Below are 15,413 nucleotides of genomic sequence, written 5' to 3'. Positions count from 1 at the left end.
GAATTTTACCCAAACGCCAGTCTAAACAGGTATGTCTTTAGATTTTTAAACAAATTCACAGACTCAGCAAACTGAAGGCAGAGCATTTCATAGTTTTGCTGCTACTGCCTCAGAAGCTCGGTCACCACGGGTCTTAAGACCGAAAATTTGACCAAGTTTGGCCTCAGAGCGCGAGAGTAAGTAACCAAAAAATGCGCAATATGACGGGGAGGATGAAGTTGCAATAAGTTAACAGTAGGCCTCACTGACTAAACAAAGTCAGATCAAAGATGAATGGATTTCCAGCACCGTACATCCCTCCCAGCAGCTTCACTTCTCTATTTCTTTATCTTCAGTTTGACCTTTCAACTGAATGTTGTGACTGTTGGACAAAAGAGAAGTCCAAGGTACAGATCATAAAAGTCTGAATAGTCTTGCACTAAAATGATTAACTTCTCTATACATATTTCCTCTTCACTGATATTTACGTAAGAAAGAAACTATATCATCCGGCTGTTATTCCAGCCGTCGCGCCCTGAACAATAGGTGCTTGGGAGCGTTGTAGCGTCATTAAAGCATGCCCTGCTTTATGGTTTATGTGACTCTAAATGGACCATTTCATAAATGGACATCATGCTGTATTGAAGAAGATAAACTAAAGATTGAGACCATAAACTAATGTTTACTGAGGTAATAAATCAAGAGTGTATTCATTGTCTCATAGACTTCTATACAACCACAGGAGTCTCCCCCTGATGGACACTCGAGAGAATGCAGGTTAAGCATTGGCTTCACTCTCCAGACCTGGAGGTTGCCACCTGGTTTGTTCCGTTGGCTACACTAAGTGTACATATTTAGTCATAGCAACTAATTTCTATGTGAGGAACAACCTGTTTTAAACTTTAGTTTAAAAAGCTGAAAAACCCAAATGGATTCAGATCTGATTAAATGCTGATGAAGCTCTACTCTTCTGCCAATTCAGCTACTGAGGAAAACGCTGTTGTGTTGAAAGATGAATTTAATATCAGACTTGTTGCTGCTGCCTTGGAGAAAAAAAAGAAAAATTGGTTGATGCCTTAATTCAAAGTGTGAAAGCTTATAAAGTGTCTTCAACAATGAGTTGTGAGCAGTGTCTTGTTCAAATCAAAACTTTAAAATATTTGTTGAGCTATGAAGCCTTTTGAAAAAAAAGAAATATGTCTACTTCACTACATCTCAGAGGTACATATTGTACTTTATGCTGTACTACATCTCAGAGGTAAATATTGTACTTTTTACTACACTACATCTCAGAGGTAAATATTGTACTTTTTACTACATTACACACATTTCTACAGTTTGTCATCCCCTTCCTATCCAGGTAAAACCATGTATCTCCATATGTGTTGATGTTGAATGTTTGTTATAAACTGAAGGATGAAATGTTTCGTTTATGTGTTGAGAAAATTCCTCTTACTTCTTTGTATTGTTTGATTGAGGGGTGTCACACCAGCCATGCCGCTTTCATCCTTTTTGTCCAAGGTACTTGGGGGGGGGGGGGGGGGTTGCTCTACTATCGAGCCTGCCGTTACTGATTAAGTAAGTACACTGTAATGAATTGCTGTAACTTTACGGTGGATTTAAAATGGTATCTTACAGTATTTCATAATAATGGTAACATACATTTAAATGGTCATCCCTTGCATGTAAATTAACAGTTAATGCGGTCATTAACCAAAACAGCAGACTACTGTAATTTATAGTGTTTTCTGTGAAGAGGTGGAAATACGGTTTTATATACAAGTTCAGTGAATCACGATCCAGCTACATTGTACTGTCTATTGTAGGTTAATGTGTCTGTAATGACGATAGAATATTTTTTATTATTCAAACTACTACTTCATTTTTGAGTGACAAGACGTGACCGACTTCAGTTCATCCTTGTTCTGAGCCATGTGGAGATCAACCAAGGAGCCGAGGGAAAGTCACGCTTATCATCCAAAATTCAAATTCTCCAGTATTGTTTTGTCTTCATAATTATTGAACTGTTAATATCCCAGATAATGTTTCACTTGGTCTGTTTCATAACATTAGACTGCTAATATTAGTGGAGCTAACTCTGTGACATTAGCTAGTTGAGCTCAATTAGCCTTAGAAAGGTTAGCTAGCTAACAGCATAGCAAGTTAAGTTAACATAAATTGATTAATCACCAATTACAGAGTTAACATCTAATGTTGGTAACCTAACTTGTGTTTACTTGTGCTCTTATTGAACTGACTGCAGGACCGCAAACGGGACGATTATCAAAATGAAGAGCAGACCAGAAATCGCTGACGTGTGTTCAAGACGAACAGTTGAGCTAACGCTAACAGTAACGTTACGTGTGTGTTATCACAGGAGCAACATTAAAACTGAAGTCACGGTTCGGATAATTTTTCGGATCAGCAAAGACAAGGGGAGGAGTCAAATATAGTGATATGCTGCTGTCGTTCAGGGGTATGTACCTATCCCAAGAGTGGTATGCCGGTACTTTTCCAACGGCACACGGTTTCCTGAAGGCAGGTGAAAGTTTAAAAGTTAACATTAGTGGTATATGCCATTGAATCAGAGTGGTATGCCATTCATATCAGTGGTATGATACTACTGATATGAATGGCATACCACCCATATATATATATGTGTATATATGTATATATATATATATATATGGGTGCAACCTCACGGTTCGGATCACGGTTCTTGAGTCACGGTTCGGATAATTTTTCGGATCAGCAAAGAAAAGTTATTAATTAAAGAACTTCAAGAACACTTAAAGGAAAGAACTTTGGGCTATAGTCTTACATAAAAACTAAAATATCGAAGATGTCCAATAGAAACAAGATGAAATAAATAACAAATAAATAATTCTGTTAAGTTTAAGTGCAGCATGAGGTATGTTGATGCTCTCATCCTTTGATCAATATTGAATGATGGAAACAGCCAGTGAGCTAGCTTACACTGTTTCAACTGAACTGAACTGCTCGGCAACAACTTGGGTCTATGGTTACTTCCTGTCAGGTTATGTCATTCAAATATACTGCAATAATGTTTACCATTACTGTGAAATGGTCTACAACTTTACATTTGTTTTTTAAAAAATGAGAATATCTACATTGTCTGGGGAGAGGGTAGACCTTTCTGTGGTGACTGGGATATTACTATTGGGCCTGTCTAGCTTCCACTCTGCTGCTTCTGTCAGCACCTGCACCAGGTGAGTGCCTGTGTGACTCTCACAGAGGGGGCGTGTCTACAGCACCTGTCTTGTGTGATCACTTTAACCAGATTTTGAAATCCTTTGTTTTCCACAACGGAGTGTCCCCCGTCGCTGACAGACCGGGATGGTGGAGCTTCATATGTGTGGTCATGCCCGATGTTTTGCCGTTGTCCATGTCTTTCTCTTCACGTAACGGTTTTGTCCACCACCCTCATCCCGTCATAAGTTACAGGGAAGACAAAATGCTCCCAAACTTGCTACTTAAATGACGCCGGGGGCTTCTGATGTTCCTCCACTCGCCACGACTGTCACCGTTAAATGCTTCTAACATGCTCCGTTCACGTGAACGCACTACTGCTTTATATATGTTCACTGCAACTTTGCATTGATATTCGGGGACTTGTTCCTTGAAAAGGAACAGCAGCAGTAAAATTGTATTACACACTACGATGATTAAAAAAATTAAAGAAATACTCAATTGATCCACGGTTCACAAGTGTGCCGAACCGTGAGGGGTGATCCGAACCGTGAGGGGTGATCCGAACCGATCACGGATCGATGCCTTCAGGAAACAATGTGCCGTTGGAAAAGTACTGGCATACCACTCTTGGGATAGGTACCTAAAAGAAAAAGCAAATCTGAAAACTTTTCACAGACCAAACATTGAGTATCAATGACTTGATCCGTCAGTGAAAACATAACAGTACAGAAATGAAGTCCAGCTGCTTTGTCGACAAACCTGAAAATCAACTTGAATCACGTTTTATTTTCAGCCCGACACAATGAAGAACCAGGGTCAGAAAGGTCAAGGCTCCAGAGCTAACAGAGCGTTTGTGTGACTGGATCATCCATATCTTGTTTAGATTGGTATCTAGTATCTATAGCAGGAACTAGTTCAGCACAGGTATGAAACCACCCACATCTTGAAGAGCGAAAACAATTGCCTCAGTTACAGAAGTGGTATTTCTTGAGTCATTTTTTTAAAGTTCATATGAGTTGTTGCTGGCTGTTTGGTCCTTTTGTCAATAGTGGTTTTAAAGTAATATATCACAGCCCATCTCAGACACTGCAACAAACCAGGGAGACAAACGAGCTGGCTGCTAAGAAAAGCATTTTTATTTTCACACAGACATAAATTTAACAATACAAACGGTAGGTATCAGTTGTCAGTCCTGAGGTGCATGTATGTGTGTGTGGCAGTGAATAACAGAAATACAAAAAAACAAAACCACAACCCCCCAAAAAGATGAGTGGTTGAAAATAGACTGTTAAGACCAGACAGCTGGGTTAGCTTAGCTTCCATCTCACAGCAGCAGGACAGAGAACAAGACTCTGGTGGGACGAGAGGAGGTGGACTCTGTTAACGTCATGATGCTCAAACACTCAAAGTGGTTTTCCTCGTGTTGAATTTTTGATGTGAAGATGTCGGCCATATTATCTGTCCAGAGAATTGTTTTGTTGCTGCAGTTTACATTCCTTATGATGCAAATTCAAAGAAATGCACAACAGGAATATACTACTGTTTTTGATTTGTTTATCATGTGTTTGTCTTGTGTTACAAATGGGCCACAACTGAAATTAGTTATGCGTCCTTGTGTCACATAATGACAATGAATGACTCTTGAATCCTTGATGAACACAAAAGACAACAAATAAAGACAAAAATGTAGCAACATTCTCAGGAGCTACTGGCATGTAGCCTAGATGCGCCGCCGTTGCCATCTTTCTATTGTACATTTTCATTTATTTTGTATTGTTTATACCACTCCACTGTGTTTATTGTCATGCACCAACCACAGAGTAAAACTCTCTTGTATGTGCTGCAAACATACCTGAAAAATAAACCATTTCTGATTCTGATGTGAATACCTCTCGGTTTTGAATTTGAATATTCAGTATATTTATTCCTATTAAATTAATTAATTATTTGTGCTTGTTTTTATAAAACTTGTGGAAATACAGTGTGTATATATAATATAACACACTGTGTGTATATATATATATATATATACAAGACTTCTATATATAAATATCGATAGACAATGTGCATAAAAGGGCATCACGGGCTCCCATCCTTTTTTTTTTCCGGGCTGTACGTAATGACGCAGGGGGAGCGTCATGTGCCGGGCGTGCCGCGTCATAACTTCCAACACAACAGCCGCTTCCTGGCCGGCCCAGGCAGGCGCCTCAGGCCCCCGGACCGTTAACCGTTACCCGCTACCCGCACATCACCACCATCGTTCACCGGTAGAAACAAACAAGTGTGTAGAGCCAGAGCCGCAGCCACAGCCGGTATGAGCGAATGAAAACGGTCGAAATCGAGGAGAAGTCCCGGGACTCTGGTGCTCTGGTGAGTTAAAGGGCTCCTCACTGCAGAATAAATCACTGTGTCTCCACAGACGATTCAAACCAAACTGTGGAGGTTTTCTTTCTTTCTTTCTTTAGTGTACAACAAGTAAGTATTACCATGGTGATAGTTTGTTTTACTCCTCCATGAACACTGACACGTTGCTGACCTGCTGCCATTCATTCTCTCAACTGTAATCTAATTATAATCTAGCAGCAGTGACTGACATCACCTCCATGTTTACCCAGCAACAAAGAGCAGAACCGGTACATTTACACAAGTGTTGTACTTAAACGTGGTCATCGTTAGGATGCCAGTGCTGCTTGGTTCTGTTTGAGTGGAAACAAAGGAATTGTGCTTTAGCAGCAAGTTATTTTTCTGGGAATGTTACTAAAGACACCCAGTTGTAAAACTGCTCATTTGTAAATATTGCAATATTGTGTAACTTCCTAGTGACTTGACATGCATTTATTTATTGGACCATCTGTGTGCAAAAATGCTAAATATTGTACTTTATACTGTACTACATCTCAGAGTTAAATGTTGTACTTTTTACTTCACTACATCTCAGAGGTAAATGTTGTACTTTTTACTTCACTACATCTCAGAGGTACATATTGTACTTTATACTGTACTACATCTCAGAGGTAAATATTGTACTTTATACTGTACTACATCTCAGAGGTAAATGTTGTACTTTATACTGTAGTACATCTCAGAGGTAAACATTGTACTTTTTACTGTACTACATCTCAGAGGTACATATTGTACTTTATACTGTACTACATCTCAGAGGTAAATATTGTACTTTATACTGTACTACATCTCAGAGGTAAATATTGTACTTTATACTGTACTACATCTCAGAGGTACATATTGTACTTTATACTGTACTACATCTCAGAGGTAAATATTGTACTTTTTACTCCAGCGACACGACAAACATATGATGATCTTATAGAATATGATGCATTGATGTACATTAAAGTAGCCAGCAGGATAAAAAGGAGTTAAAATGCAACACACATTAATGCAGCAGTAATATTAATCCAGAAGCATCAGATATATTAACGGGGAACATTTTACTGCACAATCAATACTTCTACTTACTTTAGGATTTGAGTGCATGACTTTTACTTGTAGTGGAGTACTTTCCACAGGTTCTTATTAGTACTTTACTGAAATAAAAGATCTAAATACTTCTTCCACCACTGAGTAAAACTATGAAAGAATTATCTGCTTGAAATAAGATCCTGAGAGGAGATAAATAGAGAAAGTAAGAAAATATATGAGGGGTAAGTGAAACTAAAATGAGAACAGTATATAAAGAGTTAAAATGCAACGTACACATTAATGCAGCAGTAATATAATAGTAAAACACTCACAGTGAGCATTTTACTGCACAATCATTACCTTTTACTTCATTTATTTTTGTTTTTATTTATTAGTTTATTTGACAGGGACATTGCACAGCTTCTTAGTTGTACCAAAGTGAGCTATAAGAAATGTTACATCTGTAGTTACGAGGCAGGAAACAGAATAACACATATTCAACAATAACAGTATCCATGAATCTGTCTGTCCACAGAGAGCTCGAGGCTGAGGCGTAGCGACCGTGGTGATGGTGTTGGACTCAGGTGAAGTCTTCATGGATCAGGTCGAGGTTGAACGTGTTGGGAGCAGCAGGGACCCGTTGGAGCCAGATGTGCGAGCGCCCAGAACCGCCGCGACGTCCAGACCGCCGGCCAAACAGAGTAATGTTGCAAAGAAGGAGAAGGTGTCCCACAATGGACTTCCGGCCCAGACGAACAGCAGCCAGGTAGCACAGAGGAGGCCCTCTTCATCATCGGGGACCACGCCAAGACCGCCGCTCCGCCGACCCCTCAGCCTGGAGATAACAACCCAGCGCCTGCGATGGTCTCACGAGCAGATGGCGGACAGGCGGGTCGTGCAGCCACCCTGGCGAAGCGGCACGGCCGCCCCGTCGCCTCCAGATCGCAGCCTGAACAGCCCCAGCCTGGGTGCGGGCGGCTGGATGCGCCGCAGCGAGAGCACCTGCTCGGTCAACTACTCCCCGGGGCTCCGGGTTGGCAGGGGCCAAATGAGACCCGCCACCTCCCTACCGCACATAGCGAAGAGGGAGGTCGTCAGGAAGCCGGCCGTGCCCTCCAGGCCCTGTCTGCTCGTCGCCCTCAGGCCTCTGAACCTGGAGCAGGAGAAGCAGACTTTCTTCCAGTCCGACTACAAGTACGAGCCTCAGTTTGAGTACGCACAGCCGGAGCCCAGAAGTGTGTTGGAGAAGTACCAAGAGGGTTCAGGCCTCTTCCTCGAACAGGTACAGTACCAAACCTCCACGGATCACCTGTGAGTTCATCAGGCGACACCGGTTCTGTAGAGTGAAGCTGATGCTGAAGTATCTTAAAAGCTGCATTCTCACTAATGACCACCAGGGGGCGACTCCTCTGGTTGTATCGAAGTCTATGAGAAAATGACTCTACTTCTCTCTTGATTTATTACCTCAGTAAACATTGTAAACATGGGTCTCAATCTCTAGTTTAAGTCTTCTTCAATACAGCATGATGTTCATTTAGTAAATTGATTCATTTAGTATGCTTTAGGGCGGGGCTACTCTGTGATTGACAGGTCGCTACTGCTACTAGGTCCGTGTTCGGCATCCCTTCACTCAGCAGAACTGGTGGTTACCGCCTGGTCACTCCTCCTCCTTCTATACAGTCTGTGTTCAAACAACGACAATGATGAGTTTTCTGTCCTAACTGCAGGCGGTGGGAATCATGGAGTGCGTCCTGAAGAAGTTCGACTCCTATGAGAACTTCGAGGAGGTGACGGGCGGCAGCATACTCCCTAAATGTCAAGTGTGGGCCGCTGTGCGCAAATATTTGCAGAAAGAAGGCTGCGTGGGAGAGGTGAGTCCACAGCGGAAAGGTGAAACTGATGACATTAAACAATGGCTGCTTTCTATTCAAGTGTCCCAGAGAGCCAGTATAAACAAAGTAGTTGAGCCATGGCATCTCCGTAATGGTGCCGGTTCAACGATAAAGTAACAACACGCCGTCGTTAACAGCTCAGCTTTTATTTATTTCAGCTTTTTCCACCTCGGGTCTGTATCACATGTTCAAAGATGGCGACCTAGAGGAAATACACTGTGGGGAGCAAAGCTCAGGCTGGTTTATATTTTATTTTGAACACATATTTAGAAGTTTACAGGTGGATTACCACATGTTTTATGTTTATTTACATGCGTAACAATACAGAGAAGCAGTTGTTGGCAGTGAAAATATAAAGATCTATAGTAAGAATCACACAGGTGAAAGAATCAGAATTTCAGACTTTAAATACTGCACAATGATTCAGATTGTTATATAGTCCCACTGCCCTATAAGTCAACAAATGATCAGGCTCGTTAATCTTCACTTTGATCTTCAATCAGCACTAAACTATCAAATGAGAACAAAACCTTATTTGCTCGTGGGCGTCTGCTGAAGCCACCAAGTGACCTCACTGTAGTTGTTACACAACTTGAACATGCAAAACTGCTCCTACACAAATACAGCAAAGTACACAAAGAGCCAAACGGATGTGTCTACGGTGTGTCCGAAAGACACTACTCAATGCTTAAAACAACAACAATTTGACACAAATATTAATTTAAAAATGATTTATTCGATTTAAAAAAATGATTTTATTGTTTCAGCTAAAGAAAGAAAGGTCGTCTAACTGCGTATGGAGATCAGAATTGCCGAAATTGACCAATCAGAACCGATTGTTCAACAAAGCTGTGAAATGATTCCTGATAACACCTGAGTGCTGCAGGAATGAGTCCTAAAACCAGGAAATGAGACAGCATTTTTGCACTTCCTGTTTCCACGTCTCATCCCATTTTAACATTTTAGTTCTCTGATATAAAATCTGTCAGTTTAAAACCCCTCTGGTGAATTTAGAAGCTTTTACGTGTCTTTAAAAAAGGCGGTTGTTAACAAGTGATTAAATGAGACGACTGAATGTCACCACGCTGACTTCACAGCCTCGTTGTGTTAACGTGGTGGAGCTCCTTTACAGTCCAGCGTTAGCGTTATACCTCTGCTTATCGTTTGGACGCTTCAGAAATCATAAAAGTGTTGGTTATTTGTGAAGATTATCCTGAATCATAAACGTTAAATAGTTTATTTTCTGCAATAATCCAACGGGAAAATCCCATTGGCTTTTAATCGAGGGAAACGTGTGTGTGTGTATATGTGTATATATATATACAAACAGTATATACACAGTATATATACTGCAGCCATTTGCACTTTATTTTTAACGATTTTATTAACTAAGTTGTCTTCTGCTGCACTTTTATTAATTCATGCACACAAAATGTTTTATGTGCTTTTTTTCTTAAATAAACTTGACACTGATCTTGTCGAGTGACACAACAACAACAGTCCCATTTACAACATCTGCAGCACTTATTCTCTTAAAGTAGAAACTGTTTGCACATTTTATTGTGACTGAACCAGCTGAGCAACAAGCAGGACAAGAGGACGGAGGTCAGTGGTGACGGTGTTCATGTCTGCAGGTGGTGGTGCGTCTGTCCGACGAGCTGCTGTCTCAGGCGGTGATGGTGGTGGAGAGCTGTCGGCCCACGCTGACCATCAACCTGGCCGGAGCTCGACAGCACTGGCTGGAGGGGATGCTGCGACATGAGATCGGTACGCTGCAGCTTAGCCCACCGATTTAACATTAAAGTCATTAAAGTTTCAGACGTTCTAAGTCGTCATCCAACACAACAACACATCAGTAGCTGAATTGGCAGAAAAGTTGAGCTTCATCAGTGTTTTATCAGATCTGAATCCATTTGGGTTTTTCCGATTTTAAAGTTTAAAACGGGTTGCGCCTCACATAGAAATCAGTTGCTATGACTAAATATGTGCACTTAGTTGTGTAGCCAACGGAACAAACCAGGCGGCAACCTCCAGGTCTGGAGAGTGAAGCCAATGCTTAACCTGCATTCTCTCTAGTGTCCACCAGGGGGCGACTCCTCTGGTTGTATAGAAGTCTTATGAGAAAATGACTCTACTTCTCTCTTGATTTATTACCTCAGTAAACATTGTAAACATGAGTTTATGGTCTCAATCTCTAGTTTCAAGTCTTCTTCAATACAGCATGATGTTCATTTAGTAAATTATGGTCCATTTAGAGTCAAACAGACCATAAAGCAGGGTATGCTTTAATAACACTCCATGATTGGGCGACTGTGGCTGAGTGGAGAGCAGGGCTGTTTTTAAATCAGGGGGTTGGCGGTTCAAACCCCGGCTTTGGCGCCACTGGTTGCATGTCAATGTGTTCTTGAGCAAGACACTTAATCTCAAAAATTGCTCCTGTAGCTGTGCCTACGGTGTGATAGCATCTGATTTGTAAGTCGCTTTGGATAAAAGCGTCAGCTAAATGACTGTAATGTAATGTAACATGATTGCCACAACAACCTTTTTTGGTCACCTAAAATTGTCTCATTTTGAAAGTTTTAAGCAGGTTGTGCCTCACGTTGCTCTGACTAAATATGTACAAACCAGGCAGCTGGTCAGTAGAGACAATGCAAGTTTTAAGACACTTCCGCATTGTCTTCACTCTGCAGAACCAGAGGTTGCTTCCTGAAACATATAAAACAATAAAACAATGATCAAATAGAAAAGTTAAATAAAATCTTCCAACATCGTCTCCTCAGGTACACATTACCTTCGAGGGGTGAACAACAACCTGCAGCTGTGGTCCACCGCCGAGGGCAGGAAGCAGTTCGGCCTCAAACCGGCCAATCCCACGGAGGAGGGCCTGGCCAGCCTGCACAGCGTGTTGCTACGGAAGCAGCCCTACCTGTGGCGCGCCGCCCTGCTGTACTACACGGTGTACCACGCCACCAGCATGAGCTTCAGCCGGCTCTTTGGCCACATCGCTCGCTTCGTCCAGGACCCGGACGTCCGCTGGGAGTACTGCCTGAGAGCCAAGAGGGGACAGACGGACACCTCGCAGCAAGGTGAACACACACACACACACACACACACACACACACACACACACACACACACACACACACACACACACACACACACACACACACACACACACACACACACACACACACATACGCGTGGGAATATATGAATGCCATCGACCTACTCAGCGGCTATTTAATTAGGTGCAGCGTGTTCCAGCTGCACCTAATTAAATCCTTTTAACTTTTCAGCCATAACAAAGACTTTCATGATGCCTTCATCAAAATAACAAATAACTTTATTATTGTTGTTTGGCATTGTTCCAAGTTAATGGTCATCTGATGAATAGAAAGTCCTGAATAAGTCCTGACTAATATCTTTTAACAGGCGGCAACCTCCGGTTCTGCCGATTGAAGCCGATGCAGAAGTGTGTTAAAGCTGCATTCTCTCTAGTGACCACCAGGGGGCGACTCCTCTGGTTGTATAGAAGTCTATGAGAAAATGACTTTACTTCTCTCTTGATTTATTACCTCAGTAAACATTGTAAACATGGGTTTATGGTCTCAATCTCTAGTTTCAAGTCTTCTTCAATACAGCATGATGTTCATTTAGTAAATGATGGTCCATTTAGAGTCAAACAGACCATAAAGCAGGGGATGCTTTAGGGGCTGGGCTACACGGTGATTGACAGGTCTCTACCTGAGACAATATTGAACAGCTGTGCAGAACATTTTAAAAGCAAACTGAAAGTGTACATGTCTGCTCCATCAGTGATACAGTTATACTTGAGAATATTTTCATTTTTTACACTTCCTGCATGTTGTGTGTTTCTGTCTCAGGGTGCTTCAGTAAAGACCAGGTTTATCTGGACGGGATCCTCCGAATCCTCCGATACCGAAGGACCATAGACTTCAAGATGTTGACTTCTTTAGGCAAGGTCAGTGTCAGTACCTTTTAAATAATAAGAGCCTTTATTACCAATACAATGATAAGCAACGCTACTGTATGTTTACATGCAAAAATACTGTAAGCAGGTAAAGAAAATCTTATTTTTAGTGGTTTATCTATTCAACCACATTCATAACTGTTTGGACAAATTGTTGTATCATGAACAAATGACCGGAAAAAAACTAAACTAAACTAAAAGTAAACTTTATTTCTATACCGTCTTTAAAAACCAGAGTTACACGTTGTTTAATGGGTTCACATGAATATACAAAACCATGAAATAATGATCGTAATAATAAGTGTATTGATAAAGCAAAGTACAAAGTGCTTTACAGTAAAAACAACAAAGAAAAACAACAAAGTAAAGAAAATTCAAAACATAAAATATAACAAGATAAAATAATTACATTTCTGGGATTACTCAATCATAGAGAGACTGATAGAGATATAAACAGTGAAATTATAACAAAATAAGAAGTCCAACGTAACATGCAGATACATTTTTACAACCACGTAGAAATGTGCAGTGTCTGCCCTCTGCAGGGCTTTCTAGGTAAAGCTTCTCATAAGAAGTGACGTAAAATATGTTAATTAAACACTTTAGGAGGGAAATATTTTAATTTATGTTAATATTTTAAATGTATTTCAATTATAGGAGAGAAAAGGTTTATGTGATGTATTAATGTAGATGATTAAACTGTGATTGACATCCAAGGTTTGATGTCTTGAATAATACTAAACACATTCTAGACTTCATTGTTTTATTGTAATACAGCATATTTAGAAAGTCGTCCCTACAAATACTCACTTCTGCATAGATTTCACATCTTTCTTGGTGCTATCTTGCATAAAATGGAAACACTAAAGTACAAGTACCTTGAATATGTACTCAACAGTACTTGAGTGAAAGCTGCACAGCAGTCTGTAAGTATTGTATTAAGTTAAACTTCCGTCTGTCCAATAGGTGATTCCCTCCACTGATAAACTCTTCTTCACCTCCTTCAGGTGTCTTTCGAAGACGTGGAGATGTTGCGTCCTCTGGCGGTCCTCCCACGGACCAGAATCCCACACTTCATGCGAGACCAGGAACGTTACCTGCAACACCTGGATCACATCGTCACCGTCAACGACCTGGACGATGCAGCGCTGCAACACCTGCTGCCCTAAACCCCCCCCCCCCCCTCATCCCTGCACCACCTGAATCCAAGAAGAAGTTGGAGGTACACAGACTGTTCATGTGGTGCATTTAATATCATTTAAAAACATCCAGTATTATCAATGCTTTATTTCTTTTTTTGTAAAACTTGAATATCAGCAAAAAGGGACATACACACTAACACCTCTATCTACATTTTCACTTTTGTCCAATGCATGTCCCCTCCTCGCCTTTGCTACTATGAAGTTACCTCAATACTGCAACTCTACGATGTAACCGACATTATATATGTAGACTCGTACATAATCACCGCATCCAGCGCCTGTACAGGACACTGCTAACATGTCGCGTACGGATTTAAACGTGCTTTATTTATGCAATTATTTAAGTTTTGTTTTTTACTTTGAGAGAACAAACTGAATGTCTCTGGTATTAGCTTTATACATTTTTTATTTTACATGACATTGTTTTTATGCCTTAGATTGTTTGCATTTTTAAGAAAAAGGACACCAAGGACACACATTTCAAAATCCCCAGGGAAGTTGTAACTGAGACCATGAATCTTTAAGAAATCAAGTGCCAGTGGACTCAGTCAAGTATTCAAACGTTCCCTAGGGTGTTTATTTAAAGTATCAGTGTTATTCAAAGACGACAATCCGCTGAGTTGTAACTGTCTTAACAGTGTCCTTGGTGGTCTTTTCACATCAGTATGCTACTGTGATGTGACCCCCGTCCCCGAGCTCCCCCCCCCCCCTCCGCTGCAGAAGCCAAACTTTATCATGCTACGTTAAAGGACATTTTTTCTCGCAGAAAGTAAGATGAAAAGATTGATAATGTCATGTCTGTCCAATCAATATGTAGCTTTGAGACCCGGAAGTTAGAATCGGCTCGCCTGGCTCCATCCAAAAAAAAAAAATGACAATTGAGTTTGCTAAAACCCTCCCTCAAGCAGCAATTTCCCAGTCGTAGCTTAGAAACTAACTGCGCAGCACACGTTAAAGCATTGGGCTCTAAAAAGATAAATACCTGTTTAAAAAGTTGTAGTTTAAAAAAAAATAAAACCACAAGAACAAGGAAAAGATGTATACGTTAAGTTATCTGCTCTAGCGTTAGCATGTCCGGCTAGTAATTGAGCTTTACTTACATTAACTAATAACTTTAGTTTGTGTAGTGACGACCAGCACATCCACTGTGCAGTATTTCCCCACTGTCGAATTTATGCTAACGGCATTTATGCTAACAGAGTTTATGCTAACATTAGCGGCTCTGTCCTTCTTAATACTGGAATTATATCTATATGAAAAGTGTCTCAAGATAACTTCTGTTATGATTTGACTCTATATAAATGTAAATTGAATTTACACTTAAAAAAACGCACCCAAATGTTGCCCAAAACAACTAGCCCTCATCGATAAAAGTGAAAACAAGTTTGAAAATACGAACAACACCCCTTGTTACCATTTTACATGATTCTCCTCTTTAAAAATAAACAGTGGGAGACTGCATTTTTAACCAATTTATGGAGCTAACGTTAGCTTAATTAGCTAGCTAGTCACAGCTTGGTACTTTCTGCTAACGTGAGTTTTCTTTTCGGTTAGCAACATCGACAGTCGCTGGCTAACATCTGAAAAGCGAATAACATCAATTATAATTTTTAAAACTGTGTTTGAATGTAACGCTAACTTATAGAACGGGGGTTACGAGCCATTAAATAATTCCACTATGTTCTCAGTCTTAATGCTAAGCTAACCAGCTGCAGC

General features: G+C 40.7%; 1 protein-coding gene across 1 annotated transcript; it reads left to right on the top strand.

Moving 5' to 3' along the window:
- Positions 1 to 5,508: 5,508 nt before the first annotated feature.
- Positions 5,509 to 13,664, top strand: kiaa0895l (the record flags this gene model as incomplete). Its single annotated transcript, XM_079164107.1, has 7 exons — positions 5,509 to 5,562; positions 7,148 to 7,894; positions 8,340 to 8,483; positions 10,139 to 10,271; positions 11,285 to 11,590; positions 12,389 to 12,486; positions 13,503 to 13,664. The coding sequence occupies exons 2-7, from the start codon at positions 7,181 to 7,183 to the stop codon at positions 13,662 to 13,664; spliced, it is 1,557 nt and encodes a 518-aa protein (XP_079020233.1). The 5' UTR covers positions 5,509 to 5,562; positions 7,148 to 7,180.
- Between the last annotated feature and the right edge of the window lie 1,749 nt (positions 13,665 to 15,413).

This window comes from Pholis gunnellus (genome assembly GCF_910591455.1).
Source record: "Pholis gunnellus genome assembly, chromosome: 1".
Lineage (NCBI taxonomy): Eukaryota > Metazoa > Chordata > Actinopteri > Perciformes > Pholidae > Pholis > Pholis gunnellus.
Note: the sequence above shows the minus strand (reverse complement) of the source record. Positions and strands in the feature narration are given on the sequence as shown.